The sequence below is a fragment of the Neovison vison genome, chromosome X (assembly GCF_020171115.1).
Source record: "Neovison vison isolate M4711 chromosome X, ASM_NN_V1, whole genome shotgun sequence".
NCBI classification, from domain to species: Eukaryota; Metazoa; Chordata; class Mammalia; order Carnivora; family Mustelidae; genus Neogale; species Neogale vison.
This window is the reverse complement of record NC_058105.1, coordinates 13434807-13455267: the sequence shown is the minus strand read 5'-3', so window position 1 is coordinate 13455267 and position 20461 is coordinate 13434807. Positions and strand designations below refer to the sequence as shown.

Here is a 20461-nt window from a genome sequence, read left to right as displayed (position 1 = left end):
TGTTTTTTCAAAACACTAGCTCTTTGATTCAGCAAGAAACACTCACCGCCAGAGAAGGAATCAATTTCTACAGTCTAGCAAAAGTGCACATGTTTGTAAAGTTGGCAGAAAACTTGCTTTATTGGAGACTCACGTAATGTCATCCTTGATTGCAGCATATTTATACAATTCCAAAGTATACCTGTTTTTAAATACTGAACTCAAGAGGCAATTTACTTTTAATTTGAATTCCCAGCGGTCCAATATTTTTAGGCTGTTAAAAATATTGAGCAAACTTAACTACATTAAAAAGGACAAACAACAAAAGAATAAATCAGTCTTGGCAAAGACTTAGAACTTTAGATGCATTATGGAGAAGAGAAATCAATGACCTCTTTACAAAGACCTACTGCTAAAGGAGTAGCAGGGACTATGCTTTCCTCATCACTCCACCTTATCAGGACTCATTCTAAACCAAGTGTACATCAGTGACACCTGTTTCATATTGAAATGAATTGAGCCACCAAGTTTGGATGTTAAAAGTGATATATGAGAGGCTTGGGGCACCTAGGTGGCTCCGTTGGTTAAACGTCCAACTCTTGGTTTCAGCTCAGGTCATGATTGCAGGTGGTAAGATCTAGCCTTGTGTCCATTCTAGAACAGTCAGAACCATCTTGACTCACCAGCTGACTGCAAATATATGAGTCAACTCAGTCCAAAGCAGCAGAACCTATACATGGTCTTTAGCAGACCCAGCCAACTGATAGACTAGGAGAAAGATGAAATTGTTCCTGTTTTATGCCCCTGTGCTTTAGGGTAACTTCAAATGCGAAGAGATAACAGATTAATTCAACGCCTGCCTTCCCTTCCACTCTTTCGTCCTTGAGTGTGGAAAGAGTGCCCCTATTCAATGCTATGCCTAATAACCAATAAAATTCCTGGCTTGTATAAGATAATAAGTTTCTCTTGGCAAATATATCAATTCTTCTGAGGGTAACTGGAAGTGCTATCAGTCATTTGCTGCCTAGAATTACGGCAAATATCTGGTCGAAGTCAGAATATCAAAATTGGTTATTTGAAGACGTACCTAATGGTAAATGTTATTGAGTATTTATTGTTGACAGACACTACTATGCCCATGGCATCTACTTAATAAAGCTTTATTCTGCAGGGATGACATAAAGGATGTATGTTTAAATGGAGTCCTAATTGGGAAGGGAAAGAGACTTCTTTTAAAACACCAGTAACTGCTCCCAGAGAAAAAGCTGCACTAAAATAAAAGGTTCCCCAACTATTCTGATTTGCTTTGGGGAATTTTTTTTCCTCCCTCAGTAAATATTCTGGATATATTTAGCCAATTATCCACTAAGTGAAGAGCCAACCATGCATGCCAATTAGAAATTTACTGAATCAGTTCATGAACCTTCTAACATGAATCCAAAATGCTATCTTTTCAGAGAAAAATCAAGTGATTATAGAGGAAATTGGCAGAAGAGGGAATAAAAGAGAAAAGTCATTGGCTGGCAGCGTCTATTACCCCTATTTTTTGAAATGCCCTTTATTCCTTCCTTGTGGCATGAAAAGAAGGAGATTTTGTTCACAGCCTGAGGCAGCCTGCTAGACAAATGGCCTTGCTGTGTGAATGGCCTGCTTGAGTCCACATTATTCCACAGAGGTCTGTGATTAGGCTGCACATTGCTGGGCTGGCTGTCTCCTAGAAAGGGCTCCGGTGAGGGACCATGTGAGCTCTACTACTTGTCTGTGTTTTTCTCGATAAGCTGTTTTAACTCAAGATGTGCATACATGTGTGTGCACGCACACATGCACACACGTGCATGCGTGTGCACAAGCACTCACACCGTCTTTGAATGACAACTAGCAACCGCAAGGGGCACATCTCACTTGTCCCAGTGTGTTGTGTTTCCGGAAGGGACAAAGTCAACAGTGCTACCATAAGGACAATGGCAAATTTCTGACAGAGGTGAACCAAGACAGAAGGAGCAAATAACCCCATTACAGACATGTCTGTCCCTACAATCTCCCTGCACTTACAAACTACCCTAAACACTGGGCCACCTTTGGCGCACATGACTGCTCTACTCCAAGGTGATCACAAAAGTCCAGCGTCTGAATGGAATGTCTGAGTTCTCACTGGAAGTGTTCCAAGATGGATGACCTCAAAACAGGCTTTACCCGTGTGCATCCCACCTCAGAAACATGGCACTCCCAGAACTGTACATCACCTACTTCTTTTTTCTTGGGAGAGGCAGCTCATGACAGAACTAGTTATGGCCACTTCAAGGTCCAGTGGCTCCATGAGGAAAACTATGGCTTTGAGGCATTATTTCATTTAAGGAAGTCCTACAGGAAAAATGGCCTACAGTTGGTAGCTGTGGATATAGGGAAAAAAGGGCAAGAACGTGTGATAAGTCCAATGGTACTGTTATGGCATTGTATGGTAACTGACGCGAGTTACCGTAGTGGTAACAACGGAGTAATGTAACATAACGTAGAGAGTTGTCCAATCACTACGTTGTATACCTGAACTGTAACATTTTGTGTCAATTATACTTCAACAAAACTAACTAAGTAAAGAAGTCAGGTGATGAAAAGTATAGCATAGGAAACACAGTAATATAGTAATAACACACAGTGGCAGATGGTGACTGCCCTTCCTGTAGTAAGCACTGACTAATATACAAACTGTTCATTCCCCATGTTGTACACCTGAAATTAATATAACATTGCCTGTCAACTATACTTCAATTAAAAAAATAAGTTCCAGAAGGAAAGAACAGAGTGCATGAGAAATAAAGATATAAAGGCAGCGAAATTTTCAAAAACAAAACAGAAAATGAAAAATAAGAAACATGTGACAAATCTTAAGGAGATTGCTTTTTTTAGCCCTTGGCCTATTGTTTAGACCAACATTCAAGCCAGGATGTGGAGAAACACACGCAATGTCTACCAATGGATGCAGGGGTAGGACGGTGCTGAGCTCTTTTCTCATGGCTCACACCCGAAAGGTATAGAACAAGCAGAGGCAGCACAATGAAGAGAACAATCAAACTTGGGGACAAAACAGACTTGGCTTCAAATTCCAATTAAGACACACTTACTAGTTGTATGACTTTGAGCGAGTTTCCCCCGTTACGTCCTTCAAGATGGATGACCCCTGCCTCGTGGGTTGGGAAGATGAACGATAATAAACCTCATGTGTCTGGCACATAAAAGATGCTAAAAATGGATAGCTAAGCATCTAACCAAAGCCCAGTATAGAATGTCCGGCACAGAATACATCACACAAATCCCTGTGACCTCCCTCTTCATGCTTCTGGAGGGAAATGGACCATAGCACGCGATCTCACTCCTTGTGAAAGTCACACAGAACAGTATCTTGACAGTGACCCAACCCAGTTTGGCAGGACTTTTTCTTCACGTGCCTGAAGTCAATTCTCACTTTGTAATGAAGGTTTTATCATCCAGGGTCTTAGGTCAACAGATATTTTGTGAGAGGGTGTTCTGAGGTGGGAGGTCAGTTAGCCCAAGGGGATTAAGATGTGGCCTGCAGTTGAGTAAATGTATGCCAGCACAGTGAATAAATCCGAATTCTGATACTGCAGAGTGTAAAGTGTTTTGACCAAGTCACATTTGATGAGAATTTTCCCTATAAACACATTAAAGTTAAATCTGGCTGTTTTTCTTTTCTCTGAAGAATCAGGCACTTTAAAATCTGTTGTTTCTCTGACGACAGACCCAAGGTCCCCCCTGCTTACAGAGTATATTCAGCAATTTGTCTCAATAAGCGGATAATAGTAACTGGGAAACAAAATGGGAGATATTTCTAGGGTCAGCCTTGTTATGGAATATAGTCTCTTGTAATTGAGAGACCACGGTCTTCGGAGTGAGACAGGCTACGTTTGAGTATTGGCTCTACCACTGCCCAGTCAGGTGACACTGGACAAGTTAGTTCACTTCTCTGACTCTTGGTTTCCTCATCCATAATATGGAGAGAGAAAAAAAAAAAACCTCCCTCCCTTCCTCCCTCCAAGGACTGTTGTAAGAACTAAGATAGTGTTAGGTAAAATGCTTGGCACATAGTAAATTCTGGATAATTGTCAATTAATGTTTTTATTATCAGTTACCTTGGGCTAGAGAGTAGGGTTCCAACAAGTGATGAAAGAGAGTTCATTGCTAACATCCAGACCTCTAGGTAACACCTAATTATTATGGAACTGGGGGGATTGCTCAGAGCAGGTCTTACTAACCTTTCTGTCAATGGTGGCAATTTTATTGAGCTGAGAAAAAAAATTAAGCAATAGAGTCACCTGTTTAATCCTTGGAAATGACCTTTCCTCATTTCTACCGTTACAGGTGAAGAGCATCTCCCAGTTTAAAGAAAGCAGAGTAGGCAAGTAACCTGTTCATGTGTTTTTTTTTTAATCTAAGGACATTTTTATTGCATTCAAACAGAATTTAGCTCTTCACTAATTACTCTACTCTTTTTTGTGTGTCCTAGATGAAGTCATCTCCCCCTTGAAGGAAAGGGACATTTCGCCTACTTCTTTGGAGTGCCACCTACAACCAACTCTAGGCTCACAGAATTCACAAATACCTCCTGAGTCCCTTCCACTTAAGGCAACTCCTTTTCATAGCAGAGCCTGAGAATGGGGTGTGGACAGCCTTCCAGTCCTTTAAAACTAACATATCTCTTCTGCATTGCCGTCAGACAATAAACTCACGTGTAAGGCAAGACAGTGAACACTGAGCGTATGGAGAAGCCATGGAGGGAAAAGGACATGGGTTCAGAGGGTTCAGAGGCCAGAAAAACCAGGTTCAAATCAAGTCCTGTCATGTATTAGGGAAGCCACTGTATGGAGAAGCAGCTAAGGGGAGCTTTGCTCTTTCCCTTCCTCTGTGGGGATCTGGTCTTCCAGCCAACGTACACTTGTCACTTCCAAAGCTGGATGGGCTTGAAGGATGACCTGGAGCTGTTCCAAGAATATATATCTTAAAATAGCTGGGGCTCGCAAGGAGAAATATGCCAGCACATGAGTGCAAGTGGACATGTGATTGTGATGTGTTGGAGTGAGTGTGGATATCAGCTGTGAAGCAAGACAAGGGTAAGTGTTGATAAAATGCAGGATGTTATACCTCTTGTTCCGCACGTTCCCATGGGCATTATTCAAGTTGCGGATTCTGGAGCACACTAAGACATGCTGTAGAGTATAACAGATGCATAGGAATCAGTGTAGTATACAGTGCTAGGAAGGATTTACAAACACGGATAGCAACTAAAGTCTCCCGATCGCATCCAAGTCAGTTTCACATGCATGGTGCTGTCGTAATTTCATGCTGTAGGAGCTGGTGATGTCTATTTGATAAGAGGACAATGTCTCAATGACAACAGCCTCTGGTGCAATTTAGGGACAGACACCCAGGCCATGAGCACAGTTAGCCGACTTTTGCGATCTCACCGAGAGCAGGGGCAATCAAGCAAAGAAGTAATGGTACTTGTCTGGCCTATTGCTATACTCTTCTCCTTCTCCATCTTCTCTTTTTCAGGTACACTCATACGTGATCCCAAGAAACTCTTCCACCCACGTTTGCAAGCTGAATAATAGTTTGAGAAGACACGTGTTGAAACAATTGCTTGTAAGAAAGGATGTTGGTCACAAGGTGGCAGATTACCACGCTTTTATGGAGAAGCCTGATTATAGTTTAAAAAGCACAGAACGGCAAAGAGGCAAGGGAACTTCAGAAAGGGGTGTGTGCCAATAATGAAGCAGCAGAAAGAGAAATCAAGGAATCAATCCCAATTATAATTGCATCAAAAGCCATCAGCTACCTAGGAATAAACCCAACCAAAGAGGTGAAATATCTGTACTCTGAAAACTGTAAGACACTGATGAAAGCAATAGAAGGTGACACAAAGAAATGGAAAAATATTCCATGCTTATGGACTGGAAGAACAAATATTGTTAAAATGCCTGTACTACCCAAAGCAATCTATATATTTATAGCAATCCTTATCAAAATACTACCAGCATTTCTCACAGAGCTGGAATAAGGAATCCTAAAATTTGTATGGAAGCACAAAAGACCTCAACTTGCCAGACGAAAGTTGAAAAAGAAAAGCAAAGCTGGAGGCATCACAATTCCAGATTTAAAGATACATTACAAAGCTGTAGTCATAGAGACAGACGGTACTGGCATAAAGACAGACACATAGATCAATGGAACAGAATAGAGAACCCAGAAACGGATCGTCAACTCCATGGTCAATGAATCTTCAACAAAGCAGGAAAGAATATCCAATGGGAAAAAGACAGTCTCTTCAACAAATGGTGTTGGGAATACCGGACAGAAACATGCAGAAGAATGAAACTGGACCACTTTCTTACACCAGATACAAAAATAAACCCAAAATGGACGAAAGACCTCCACATGAGACAGGAAATCATTGAAATCCTAGAAGAGAACACAGGCAGCGACTTCTTTGGCCGTGGCCACAGCACCTTCTTACTAGACATGTCTCCTGAGGCAAAGGAAACAAAGGCAAAAATAAACTACCGGGACCTCATCAAAATAAAAAGCTTCTCACACCAGAGGGAACAATTAACAGAAAGGGTGCATGCAAGTGTGCATGCATGTGTGTTGAGAATGATGGATACCTTCCATGGCCACAAGTTCTAAAGGTCATGTAAGTGCTGCCTGTCCAGCAGTGTCCTCTCATCACAGGCCACCTCCTAAAGAGGCCCACACAATCAGCATGATAAGAATTTTGAATTGACAGTTGACATCACACACAGACCTTATGCCAAGGTGATTTTTTCCTAAGGCAGCGATCCCAACCCTGTTAGCACATTAGAATCACCTGGGTAGTTCTATTTTTTCTAACTACCTCGGCCACGAGAGATTTTGCAGGGTTTTTGTTTGGACAAGTTATTGGTTGGATGGTTGTTTTTGGTCTGATGTGGGACTCAAGCATCTCTCTTCCTCCAAAGGGCCTCAGGCGATTTCACTGTGTGGCCAAGGTTGAGAATCAGCTAAGTAATCTAAAGCAGTGTCACTCAAAGTATGGTCCGCAGACTTAGGGCTGATTTGTGAACTCTGTCACTAAGCACATTTTTTATCTCATTCAGCTGACATTATTTCTCACAGCAAGACAGCAATACTTTCTTGATGAAGAAAGCCGTGCATTGATTTACATTCTAGGACAAGCTCCTTACCTCATCATTGACTTGTAACAAATAATTTCAGACCCAGCCCTGATCATGGATCCATACTCTGAGGACCACTTCCCTAAAGATAGTGAAGAGGGGGGTCAGAGAGATAAGGAACATCCATTTCCAAAGTGTATTACTTGTGAAAGCCCAGCTGTGACGGGGGATATGCTGATGCCCAGGGGAGCCAGCATGGCATTTCCCAGAGTGTATTTGTATGATACTAATAGGTGCGATGAACAAAAAGGGTTTGGTAGGGCACCTGGTTGGCTCAGTAGGTTAAGCCTCTGCCCTCGGCTCAGGTCATGGTCTCAGGATCCTGGGATCGAGTCCCACATCGGGCTCTCTGCTCAGCGGGGAGCCTGCTTCCCCCACTCTGCCTGCTGCTCTGCCTACTTGTGATCTCTCTCTCTCTCTCTTTGTGTCAAATAAATAAATAAAATCTTTTTTTTAAAAAGGGTTCGGTAGCTGGAAAATGTTTACCACCGAATCGCCCGAAGTCAAATTCCTGATCTGTAAGACTCCACAAAATTTTTAATATACTCTTACGAATTGAGACTCTCTGAGAGTGCTGTGGAATTTGGAAAACATGCATTTGACCATAGATTCTGTCTTTTCACATAGCTATATGATCAGTGTTTCATGAAACATAATTTGGAAAGTACCGATCTGCTAATCACTGAAGATCACGTGAGCGAGAGTATAGTTAGTCCCCACATGCTCTTCAACCAGGCAAGCAAGTTATCATTTAAAACCAAAGCAGAGGTGACAGCAGATTCCTGTGTATCTCCTGAACCCAGGGAGACCCCCACATATTCAGGTTCGGCTTGATTTGGGGAAATAGCCAAAAGTCATTCAGGCTATGTCTTTTCAGACAAGGAACATAGCCTACCTGGGTCCTATCATGCGGGGTCAGAACAGCATCTTTTCTTAAATGGTTTATCAACTGGCCATAAAGAGAAACAAACAAGAGGAGTCGCTGTGCTATCTTAATACACTACTACTACTCAGAAGTAATAGCTTTGAAGGGGGCAGTTCCCATATGGATGGATGGGGTTTTCAAGTATTGGCACTTAGATATTCACTTTTTTTTTTTTTTTAAGTCAAAATCATCACCATACACTGTCATTCATCCAATGGACCTTTCGGAGCATCTTCCCAGAGCAGTGTTATTTTAAACCAAAGAAAACTTGAAACGGGTCATCAGCATTGGCTGATGCGAGAAGAAGCAGCAGGAGCAATACCTGCCTTTGATATTAACCAAGAGAAACCTCAGGAAAACATCAGTGCCAGCTCGAAGGAAACACCAAGGCTTAAGAAAGAAGGAAGGCCTGTTGCTTTAAGAAGCAAATCAGATTTTCTAGGAATGAATGGTTGTTCGTTTCTACTGTAAAAGACAGCCTGGAGATTGAATTGAGAGGCATATAACTAAAAAGAGAATAACAAATGCCCATCCTGGCCTGACATTGAATGACCGGTTGTTAAATATACTTCCTTGATCAAATTAAGCATTTTCCAGAGAGTAGAAACTCTCCCCAAAATATGATTTAATTTTGTTTGCTGCCATAGGTGGGAAATAAGACACAAGAGAGAATGTGCCATTACTGGTTTCCTAATGTTTTAGGACATAAGTCTCCTATTAAGAAATAGCCAACATGGAACCAAGAGAAACACATTTGAATACTTTCTGGAGAGAGGATAGTGTTTACTCATTGCTAATCACCAAGGCCTTCAGATTTCTGGCTTTAATTTGTTTTCACTTTGGACGAATTTTAAAATCTTGCTTGTGACTCTGTAATTAAGCCGCCATTTGCTTCAATGAGAAAAGAAAACTCTCTGGTGTCGTTTTGCCATCGTTCAGGTAATACATCAAAGGCAAGGTGACCCCTAAGTCATAGTTACTTTGAAATTAAAAGATTAAGAGTAAAGTCTTTTATCGCTTCAGAGCCACCCAAACATATGGCTCCATGTTTTTCTAATAAAGTAGGAATAACCCTCCAATTCTCACCCTCAAGGGGACAGATCTTGAATCCAGTCACATCCTTTCTGAAAGTCAAGCCATTTTCCAGGTGTCAAGCATCAGAGGTTGTTTCATTTTTATCAAATAACTAATTCAAATAGTATTAGACCCATTTTTCCTCCAAAGGCTCATTATTATTCAAATGAGGAAGACACACAACAGGAGACAATAAAGCTGAAGAAAAATTAAGGACGAAAATAAAGACACTTCCCTTTACATATTCCTCAATATTCTTCTACTTTCTTCCTCTCTTACCATTTAGGCAAGACTGGTTCTGTTCACGGGGATGTGTTCTCTCCAGGGTGTAAAGAAAGCAAGGCAACATCAGAGGAAGAGTCGTTGGCACTAGTTACAAATATGCCCTCCCCCTCCCCATAATATTGGGCACATAATTTTTGCTTTCTTTTGATCAGTAAAAGCTGCCATATTTCCTCACCACTCTGGAGCCCAGGTTCTCTTCTCCTGCAACCAAAGTCACTGTGGTTGGATGCCTCTCTGAATTAAAAGGTTAGAGATGTCCTGAGGCAGATAGAATAAATCACATGAAAACAGGGCTGTAAGAAAAAAGCCAAATACTTGGTCGAAAGACAGTGGTTGACCAACTCCCGAGCTCCGTAATATTCTCCTATATTGTGTTAACTCCTTCAAATTTACTACTGTAATCAGGATTTTTAATCCTAAAGGTGAATGCTGGAAATCCATTTCTTTTTCTCAGTAGATTTTCAACAGTATCAACCTGCAAGCACATATATCTCGGAGTGATGCTTTTGAACAATCTTCAGACATCAGTAAAAGCCCGATGACTAGCTTTCAGAAGTTACTCGAAATCAGTGATTTCATTTTGGCACACCCGACAATGAAAGAAAAGAATCAAGCTACAAGGATCGTATTTTCTCTTTTCAAAAGCCTCCTGGAACAGTAAGAAGGAAGGTTTTGGTAACAACCTCCACTTTCCACGTGGCTTTCTTTTAACAAAGAGCGTTGCTGGTCCTGGGCCACATCTGACTCTCAGATACTTGTATGTGTGTCTTCAGCCAAATGCCGGTACTCATATAAGATTACATCATAAGTGGTTTTTATGTAAATTATCATATCACTGAAAATCACAAGCATTTGGAACAGATTAAAGAACTTATTTTGGAATTGGCTGCTCAGAAATAGAAACCTGCTTTTGGCAAAGTTGTAACATGGCTTTAGTGCATCCTGAAAAGCCAGTGGGATGGTTCCATCCTCCAACGTATTGTTTCACATGGCTTCTGAGGGCCCTAGATACGATCCAAAAATACCTTTTAAAAGACAGGTGACTGTGAACTTTAAATAAATGATCTGTAGCAAATCTCAGGCGATCATAAACTATGGGGATAATCTGGCCTGCACAAAGACACCACCAATCAAATGGAACACCAAGACTTTGTCTGTAATAATATAAAAATAGTTGGTCAATTTTTATCAGTTCAGTAAGAAGAAAATTAATTGCAGGTTTATCATAATACACATGAAAGCTCTTTGATCTAATTTCATCACTTCGAAAACTTACCCAATTCAAACTTTAATTTTCCTCCCAAATTTTAATGAAGTTTTTATTTTTCACTTGAGGGTTTTATCAAAACCACCTCATTAGAAGAGGTCATCCTGTTCATCGCCTTCACATGTGGTAGAACTGGTGGGCATCCACGGCCAAGTTCAGTTAAGGTCTCATGCTTTGGCCCAGAAACCATGAAAGGAAGTCTCTTCCAAAATGCTTCACATGAGAATAAAATGTTTCCAAGTGTGGATATAGTTTAGAATGAAGATTCTTTGTAATCAAGAGGCCTTTTATTTCTACTAACTGCAGTAATATGTTATAGTAGCTATAAGAGAAAACTAAAGACTGGACTCTACAGCATTTAAAAACCAGTCTTGCCAACATCTACCAGGTTGCCAGAATGACCACTGAACCCTTCCAAAACTGTGGTTACTTCACTGCCTGGAAATGACGAGCCTTGGTATCCTACATGAAGTAAGCATGTTAATTTCTCGATACAGTTTCCTTATTTATCCTAGATCTCTTTCACAGCATCACTGTTTTCACCCCGTCTAGGATCTTCTGGACCCTGTTAATTTGTACAGAGACCAAGTGTTTTCATTTCAAGGTCTGGTTTTCACATTAACTTCTGGGACCTTTTAGGAAGCAGGGTATAGTAAAATTGTAAGCTGTGTTATTCAAGTGGCATTCCGGAAAACCTGTAAGAAGTCTAACACTATTTACAAATAATCCATTGGAGCAAGGAAGGAAATATTAGCTTCACTATTCCAGAGGACCTGGAAGGAGAGCGAGATAAGGAAAATCTTCAGTCTGAAAGAAGACAATGCCCATCATCAAAGCGTATGACAGTGACATTAAGCATGATGGCAGCCACTCAACATGTAGATGAAACGACAGATTAAAAACAATCCAAACCTCATATGAGGAGTTTTACTGCTATCCAGTCTCTAAAGAATTCTTCCTATCTGAAAACATTTGTAACAGTATACACGGTACGCTCCAAGGGATATTTTGAAAGTTCACAGATCTTGACAAAATTGTATGTAATAAGAAAAGAAGGGGTGGGGGTTTAAGTTTAGGTTATTCAACTGTATTTTTCTTAAATCTGAGTACTGTTAAAATGATTTGAAGTAACTTTCTAAACTGATTTCTTGACTGAATTTAATCAGGTGCTTCTTAAATTGCTTCTTTTTCTTCCTCTAACCAAATTTTGTTTTCTAGGCTTATGTGCAAGTAGAAAAACAGCATAGTATCTGTAACATATATGTTCAATTACGCTATATATGCTTAATATATATGACTATTTCATCAATGGTATAGATCTATAACACAGACACTGGTTTTATGTGTGTGTGTGTGTTTATTTGCAAGTATATGTAATTTTAGAGAAAAGAAAGCAGAAAATATTGAAATGCACTATAAAGAATAAAGTAATTATCACTGGTTGAAAGTTTGTTTGTTTGTTTTTTTTACTGAAGCATGAGCTCAAGTCGGTATCCTCTCTATCAAACCACCAAAAGATTCATTTTACTCACTGTGAAGGATCACCATTTACATCTCCAGATGAGTTCACTGTTGACATCAGAACTCACCCCCAAAGTAGACAGCTTGAATACCAAAGCATGCGTAAAAACAAATACGAATATTCTATTCTATGGCTGAAATACACATGGAACACTGAAAAATGTATGTGTCTCCTTTTCTGCCAACGAACATTTAAAACTCTATGTGGAAGCGAGGAAGCTGAAATGGACACAAATGGCAAAGAGCTGACCACATTTTGTCCCTGGCTGATATATGCAAAAAAGTGGGGCGAAATGTCTGAATACTCTCTCTAGACAGACGAGTTGCTTTAGAGAGAGGTTTGTAGCATGGGTTACAATGCACATGCTGCTGACCTCGGTTTAAGTAGCGGCAAGTAGAATTTTCCAAACCTGGACTTGAGCTGCAAAGGAAAACAAACTACTCAAGAATGTCCTTGAGGCATGCATTTCACTGTGGCCAAGTGCAACTGGGCGTGCATTACATGGGACGTCAGGGCCTGCTTCAGCGGACTAAGTAGACCATGAGCATTCTTCAAGCACAATGCGGAAGCTTTATGAAGTGGAGGAGAGTCAGAGAATTTGGAACCATCTTCTCATTATGTCCCTTTAGAAGTGTCATTCCTCAGCCGACTGCTGTTTCAGGAATGCAAGTGATGGGAACAGACTTGGCCAGATGTTGGCCACAGGAGCAAGCAACTTTAGCAGCCAAAACGGCGCAACGGAAGGACAGCAGCTGAGACCGGTTCCGCTGTGGGAAGCAGGAGGCCGTGCGCGCTGGGCCCGAGATGACTGTATTATACAGTGTTCCTTCTGAGCCTGCATAACACATTCACCAGCGAGCCAGGGGCCTCCTAACTCTGTCAGGGGCCGAACGACACACAGCACACCAGAGGGCAATGCACAGTCAAAAAGAAAGAGAAAGAAAGAAGAATAAGAGAAAACAAGCAAAAACACGCGTCCGTTGGGCACAAACCTTCGGGCTCTGTGTTTTCTTTGTGGTGTACTTGCTTCAGCGGGCAGCAGAAGATTTCGTGACACTTAGCACGAAAGGGGGACTCTTTTTTCTTTAATTCCGCAGATTGGATGGAATCTTGCCGTAACATAATGTACTCCTGTGTGCCAGGGGGGGCGTCATCCAGAACTGTGGTCACCACACAACAAAATGAACTCAAGTTAGAGCTTCAGGAAAGCAGCGAGCATCTTAAATCCCATCTACTCCCGGGGAAGACTAAAGAAACAACATTCCTAAGAAAAGTTTCAAAGGAAAACGTTTACTAGCTTGCTGACGTTGGTTTTAGGGGCTGACTTTAAAATAATAAAGCCCTGTACTCAACTCTACAGACCTTTGTTGCTAATACAAGGAAAAGGTAAGGGTGTGAAACTGTGCCAGAAGTACTGTAAAACTCTTTAACACCAATAACCATACTGTACCTCAATAAACACCAAGTAGCCCTCACACCTTGCAATTGCAGCTATAGTAGAAATATGGGCAGGCTGAACTGGCTGAGGTCCGCCAATTACCAGTGTATTCGCTGTTGCCTCTTTGTGTGGTCTCCTCCCTGGGAGAACTTGACTTTAGTGACTTTAACCCAACACACACCAAATCAGACAGAAGATTCAAGGGTGCTGCTCTTTAATCTTTGCTTTTCGGGGAGAACTGGGGCTGTTGCAGATATATTTCAGATATTCAGGACCCCTTAATGAGGACAAGAAATTGTCGTGAGCCTCACAACCAACAGCAGATCTGGATCAAAGACCTACCTTGTTGAAGGGAGGGAGAGAGGGACCTGGTTCGCCAAATTTGGCCTTAGATAGATGCCCAGCCCCTCGCAGCTTGCTTTTTCTTTCCAGATCCTTTCTGCATTTCCTAAGCAAGATTGTGAATGTCTAAGCACTTTCTCCCTGTAAAAACACGGGCTCTGATTTGAAAGGGTCCCTTCCGCAACACTTTTCAGCCTCAAAACCACCCACCAAGAGGGGTTGGGGGGTGCAAATTCAATCTGCATTTGCAGAAACAGGGAACTGACCCCAGAGTGGATTTTTTTTTCTCTTTCACACCCTTCCCAATGAGGCCATTCCATTTTGCCAAGAGTGAGTCAGTGCCTTCTAAAGCTGTGATTAATGGCATGCTGACTCATCCTACACCCCCAAATGCATACACTTAGCATGCATTTAGAAGGACTGATACCACCAGCAACTTTCCCATCGGCAGAAGAACCCTGTGGTGTTTGTAAAATATAAACAGCTTATGGTAGAAATTCGGTGGGACCTGAAGCTTCTGTGTTTGGCAAAACATTCCCAGCTCATTGGCTGGGATTTTAATGACCTTTTAAGAACTTTCTTTCGTGTTGGGGTAAAAAAAAATGGTAGAAAACCCAACCAAACTTTGAAATTAGCATTAAGAGTTCAGAACAAGTTCTTGATAGATGGCTTGTATGTGGAACTGCTGTCTTCCTTTATAAGTCATTAAATTATGCAAGAAGGTGATGAATATTTTAGCCAGCTCTCTATTTTCCTCTAGCCTTCAGCAGCAGTAATCAAAAATATTATATAGGCACACCATCACAGTTTTTCCTGGCAGAGAGTCCCCTTCATCTACTAGGAATGTGACTAGAACTCCATAGAATCTCGTTGTGAAACGCACATCTCTGCTAGCAACAGCTGCTATTCAAAACATTTGCAACCATTTCCTGCTATGAGCAGAGAGTTAGGATAATACAGACACTTATCAAATTCCAGCATCACAGCTGAAGACCAATTCTGGTTTTACCATCCAAAATATTTAAAGAAAACCTCCCAAACTTGGAACTCTTTAAAAAAAGAAACTCCCATGATTATCTAGAAGCTAAGAAATTTCATTTTCATGCACTATGTATAAGAAACATATTTTAAGAGGAAAGGACAATTGGCGGATTAAGAAGAAAAGAATAACTTTTTGATAATACACAGGGAACCTATCATTCTGAAGCTCACAATAAACATCAGGAAATTGTCTTCCACTCTCATTTTTCAATAGCAACAATGACGTCACAAATGGGCATTGTTGGAGATTAATGGCCAACTGAAGCTAATAGCCTTCTGCTGACTCTCTAGCCATCAGCTCTTTCCAGCTGGTCATTAATTCCCAGAAAATGCCTTGCACTGCCATCATTATTGTTTAATTAGATACAACTGGTTATCTGTAACATACAACAAAATTCTAATAAAAGGGACATGCTGACCGATACAAGAACCAGCCCCTAAATTCATCATGATGGGGAAAGCATGAAGGTCACAAAAGTGCAGGATAATTGCTTTCCACAAAATTCTCTCTCCTGTTCTTTCTTAAAATTGAATTCAGCAAGTGCAAAAGGTGCCAAGATGAGAGCATTTAAGGAGCCATGTGAGTAATAACCACAGGCATAGAACATTTCCTTAGAAATTGTGAACATCTGGGAGTTAATGGCTTAGCTTTGGGTCTCAGTCTGTCTCTACTCAACCTTAAACATCAGTCAGTTCAGGCAAAAGAGCAAAAAAGCCAATCTATCAATGGCTTGGTGTCACATTGACACAAGAGCTAGAAACACTGTGGACTGTTTAACCAGAAGTGACATTGTATAGGCAACACCTCACTTGGGTCTATAAAATTTCTGAACTTGAGGATATTCTACATGAAAAATTAGAACTATTATATCAAATTCATTTATTCCCAGGGCTCCCTCAGATAGGACATTGGCTCTATGTGCAATGGTAGCAACAGGATTGGCAGGACACTTCCAACAGGACCCCAGCGCTAGGGCAGGTGGGCGCCTGAATTCAACTTCTCTAAAAAAGGCATGAGGATGCAAAGCTTTCAAGGAATATTAGTTCTATAAAAGGGAGAGGAGGCTTGTAAAGTAGCCAGCTCATCAAAACAGTAAAAAAGAATGCAATTCTTCTTTCCTTGGCTTAGTCCAATGTTTTCTGCCATTTTTCTCCTTCTAGTGCATTGCCTTCTTGCACGTGACCTCCGAAAATCACTCCTCCTTCTGTTCATTTGAGCCATTTGTCCACATTTATGCAATGACTCCTGCTGCCCGCCCCAACAATAGATTTATCTAATCTCAGAGGGAGACAAACGACTCCAGTGATTAGGGAGACAATGGATTTTCATGAAGCCTCCTCCAGTTTCAGAGGCTCAACTTGACTCTTCCAGACAAAGAAGACCATAACAGTGGCTCATGGTTGATTTCTGGACCATGAGGCCCCATGTTTTGAGGAAGGTTGCTGAGCCCCATGACAACGGCTACCGGAAGGTAGGCCTCTTCTGGAAAATTGCACCCACATAGTCAGTGCCTTTGGCCTTGATCACCCAGCCCACCTCCTAGGGATTGCAAAGTCCCACAGGAAAGGTCAAGAGTTGGGAGAAGACAAGAGCACACATGCAAATCCACACATCCAGACACGCAGACACTATCAGGTGGCATACTCAGACATGGAAGTGACAAGAATAAGTGACTTTAGGGGAGAGGGTTGATAGTTATGAGCACAATTTATGAAAGAACTGGGGCCTATTATAAAAGGTGTTCTATTGACTAACCATTTGGGTGGGCAAGTCTGCATCAAGAATTGGGTTTCCCAACGGCATCACTGGATTGGCACTAAACCAGCCCCACTCTCCTCTAGGTCTCTCAGCAATCACCAAGATCAAGGACAGGGGTAAGAGGAAGCAGTTATGGCAAGGGAAGGGGCTTTAAGTCTAAGCCTGATGACCTAAGCCTAAGCTACTCATGTTCACAGAGATACAGTATTCACATTTACAACTGAACATAGAGAAAGCAATGATCTCTAGTAAAACTGAATCACTGATAAAAAAATAATCCCAATCTGGGGCACCTGGGTGGCTCCATGGGTTTAAGCCTCTGCCTTCAGCTTAGGTCATGATCCCAGGGTCCTGGGATCGAGCCCTGCATCAGGCTCTCTGCTTGGTGGGGAGCCTGCTTCCCCCTCTCTCTCTGCCTGCCTCTCTGCCTACTTGTGATCTCTGTCTGTCAAATAAACAAATAAAATCTTTAAAAAAATAATCCCAATGTAATGTACCTATAATCCCAATGTAATGTACCTACCTTTATCCCTATTTTTTTAAAAAAAAATCCAGTTGTTTTACTCTATAACTTTTACCAATAAATACAAATATTTAGTAGTATCACAAACATCCCCAACATCATCCTCCATGTCATTCCAAACAAAATTTCTTGAGAGATTACTAAGTGCAACCTCTTTGCCTTAGAGCATAAGGAAATAAAGCTCAGGAAGGGGACATACCTTGTCATGTCACAGAGTTATTGGAAAAGCCCAGCCTGGAAACCAGGATTTCAGTGTGTTTACCAGCAAATCTAAAGTAAGACCACTCTGCACCAACGCTGTATATTAAAAAACTCTTCAACATGACTTAGCTTAAAAGATCACCCCTGCCTCCAACAAAGTTCAGTCATTCAAAGACAGAAAAGCAACCAGACACAGACTAGGAGACCATTTAGATAATGCCACGTAAGCACCTGCTCCTCACCAGGCCCCTGGGATTCGTGAGGATTGCTGGCTTCAAGCTGGAAGCAGTTAACAAGCCCCCAATTATTTGATGATGCTGTTTTTTGCTTTAAAATGAACTCTTCAAGAGATGACTCAACATAATTAATGATACATGATTTTAAATCACAGCAAATCTGAGATCACCAGAGCGATGGAAATGAAATGACTGGAGCTACCAATCAAAGTTATTAGACATATATAAGTGACTCCAAGAAACAAATACATAAAATACCTATGAATCAGAAAATGTGGCAAAGTATACACATTATCAAATGTCCTTGCATAACGAGAAAAACATAAGAAGAAAATCAAGTAATTGGAACAAATTACTCTTCCATGTCACTGAGCACCTGTCATGTTGAAAAGTACATTCAGCCACAGGATATTACCTCAAGACCTCCGTTTTGCCTTCTGACTAATCATCTATTACTTATCCGTATATGATATTTAAGCTTTACTGCTACAGCAGATACGATCAAGATGGCAGGTGTAAATGTAAATGAGTAACTTAAGTAATTCTCTTAACAGAATCCAATACTAATAATCAACATAAAAATAACTTTAAAGTCATTCTAGAAATTTCAGTTCCCTTCTTCTTGGCAACCTTCCCCATCTCCATCCAGCCCTCTCAACCATGATTAGGACTTCCTCCAATTTTTGTTTATTCCGGCTGTTTTGTTCTTTTCCTGATAGAATGAAATGTGGACTCTCTATCACGGTAGCTTCCCTTTTCCTCAATTCCATCAATGCATCTCTTCTTCCTACTCACACTAGATTCTTCCATTAGTGTCTTCAATATGGCAGCTTTTTCCTGCCTGAAGGCTTTACACTTGTTCGCCATGACTCCTGCTCTATGTCCTTCCAGGTTCTACTTAAATTTCACCTCCTCAGACATGTCTTCTCAACTACCATAGGTAGGTCTGTACTTGCCACAACTGTAATTTTTTTTAAAGATTTTATTTATTTATTTGACAGACAGAGATCTCAAGTAGGCAGAGAGGCAGGCAGAGAGAGAGAGAGAGAGGGAAGCAGCCTCCCCACTGAGCAGAGAGCCGGATGTGGGACTTGATCCCAAGACCCTGAGATCATGACCCGAGCCGAAGGCAGCGGCTTAACTCACTGAACCACTCAGGTGCCCCACAACTGTAATTTTTAAGTGCATGCATGTACATATGCACATATGCATGTGTCTCATCTCACTCTCCCCACAAGAACACAAGCTCTCTCAGGCAGGAACATTATTTGTCTCATTTATCACTCTACAGATTTTTGGTTATCATTATAGGCTTTTACTGAAACCTTAGGTTGATAATTATTTTCATATATATATATATATATATATATATATATATATATATATGTCTTTCCTTCACAACTTGAATGTAAGCTCCCAGAGGGCAAGAAACACGTCTTTTGACATCATCTTTGCTCTTTCCCTAATGGCCCACAATGCTTTGCACATATAAGATCACTCCCTTCTGGGGATAAACATGCCTCCACTGAAAGCGTGTGCTAAGAAGGTGGCTTCGTAAATGGAAGGGGTTCCGCCTGCACATTGTCTGGCCGCTGGCAGGCACACAGCAGTAGCAGCCTTGGAAGAAAGGCTGTCTGGGGGCACCTGGGTGGCTCAGTGGGTTAAGGCCTCTGCCTTTGGCTCAGGTCATGATCCCGGAGTTCTGGGATCGAGCCCCGCGTCGGGCTCTCTGCTCAGCAGGGAGCCTGCTTCCTCCTCCTTCTCTGCCTGCCTCTCTGCCTACTTGTGATCTCTCTCTCTCTCTCTCTGTCAAATAAAGAAATAAAATCTTTAAAAAAAAAATAAAGAAAGAAAGGCTGTCTGGGGCAGAGACGACACCATTGAGCATGGCACTGTGGCAGTTAGTAAACCAGAACCCTCCCACCGCCCCCCACCGGCTCTGTCTCACGACAGGCCTTCTGGGTGACCTCTGGAATGCCACTTCACCTCTGAACTTCAAACTTCCCATTTCAAAAATAAGTGATGGGTCCTAGGCCAGTTTCTTTAGGGCTAGATAATTCTTTGTTTTGAGAGGCTGCTCTGTGCACCAAAGGATGTTTAGAAGCGTTCCTGGCCTCTACCCCACTGGTGTCAGGAGCACCCTCCCCCACCCTGCCCCAGCCAAGTTGTGATCACCCAAACTGTCTCCAGATAGTGCCAAATGCCTCTCCCTAGCAGGATGAAGGCAAAATCACCTTAGCTGAAAATTGCTGGACTTGAGGATGGGTAAAGACCCTCTGGTTTAGAAAACTCTTTGTAAAGAATAAGCGTCAATCCTGGAAGTCCCACTGTGACCCATGGAGATGCTCGGCGGCCTGCAGGGACCCAGCTGTTCCATTTGGGGAAGGAATACTACCCCAGTCAGTCCAGACTAGAAAGAGAGGAAAATGCGCCGGGGAGCATGCCAATCACCTAGGCAACAGAAAGTCTTTGGCGAGATCTAAAGCATGACTACTACACATCGGTGGGGTCATTACTCAGCCTAAGGCAAAGGCTTTGTCCCATGAACGATGACACAGGGCAGCACCAATGGCAAGCATCCTCAGGACCTGTTGCGAAAAACAGGTGGGGCCTGGCCAACCAAAGACCTGGCAGGGGTGAGAGGTA

General features: G+C 41.7%; 1 protein-coding gene across 1 annotated transcript in view; it reads right to left on the bottom strand.

Moving 5' to 3' along the window:
* FGF13 (fibroblast growth factor 13) overlaps nt 1-13413 on the bottom strand; it is a 191896-nt gene extending 178483 nt beyond the window's left edge. Inside the window, exon 1 of the mRNA XM_044235208.1 lies at nt 13268-13413. Coding sequence (XP_044091143.1) covers nt 13268-13397 — 130 coding nt within the window. The 5' untranslated portion in view covers nt 13398-13413. The remainder of the gene's footprint in view (nt 1-13267) is intronic.
* Nucleotides 13414-20461: the final 7048 nt, after the last annotated feature.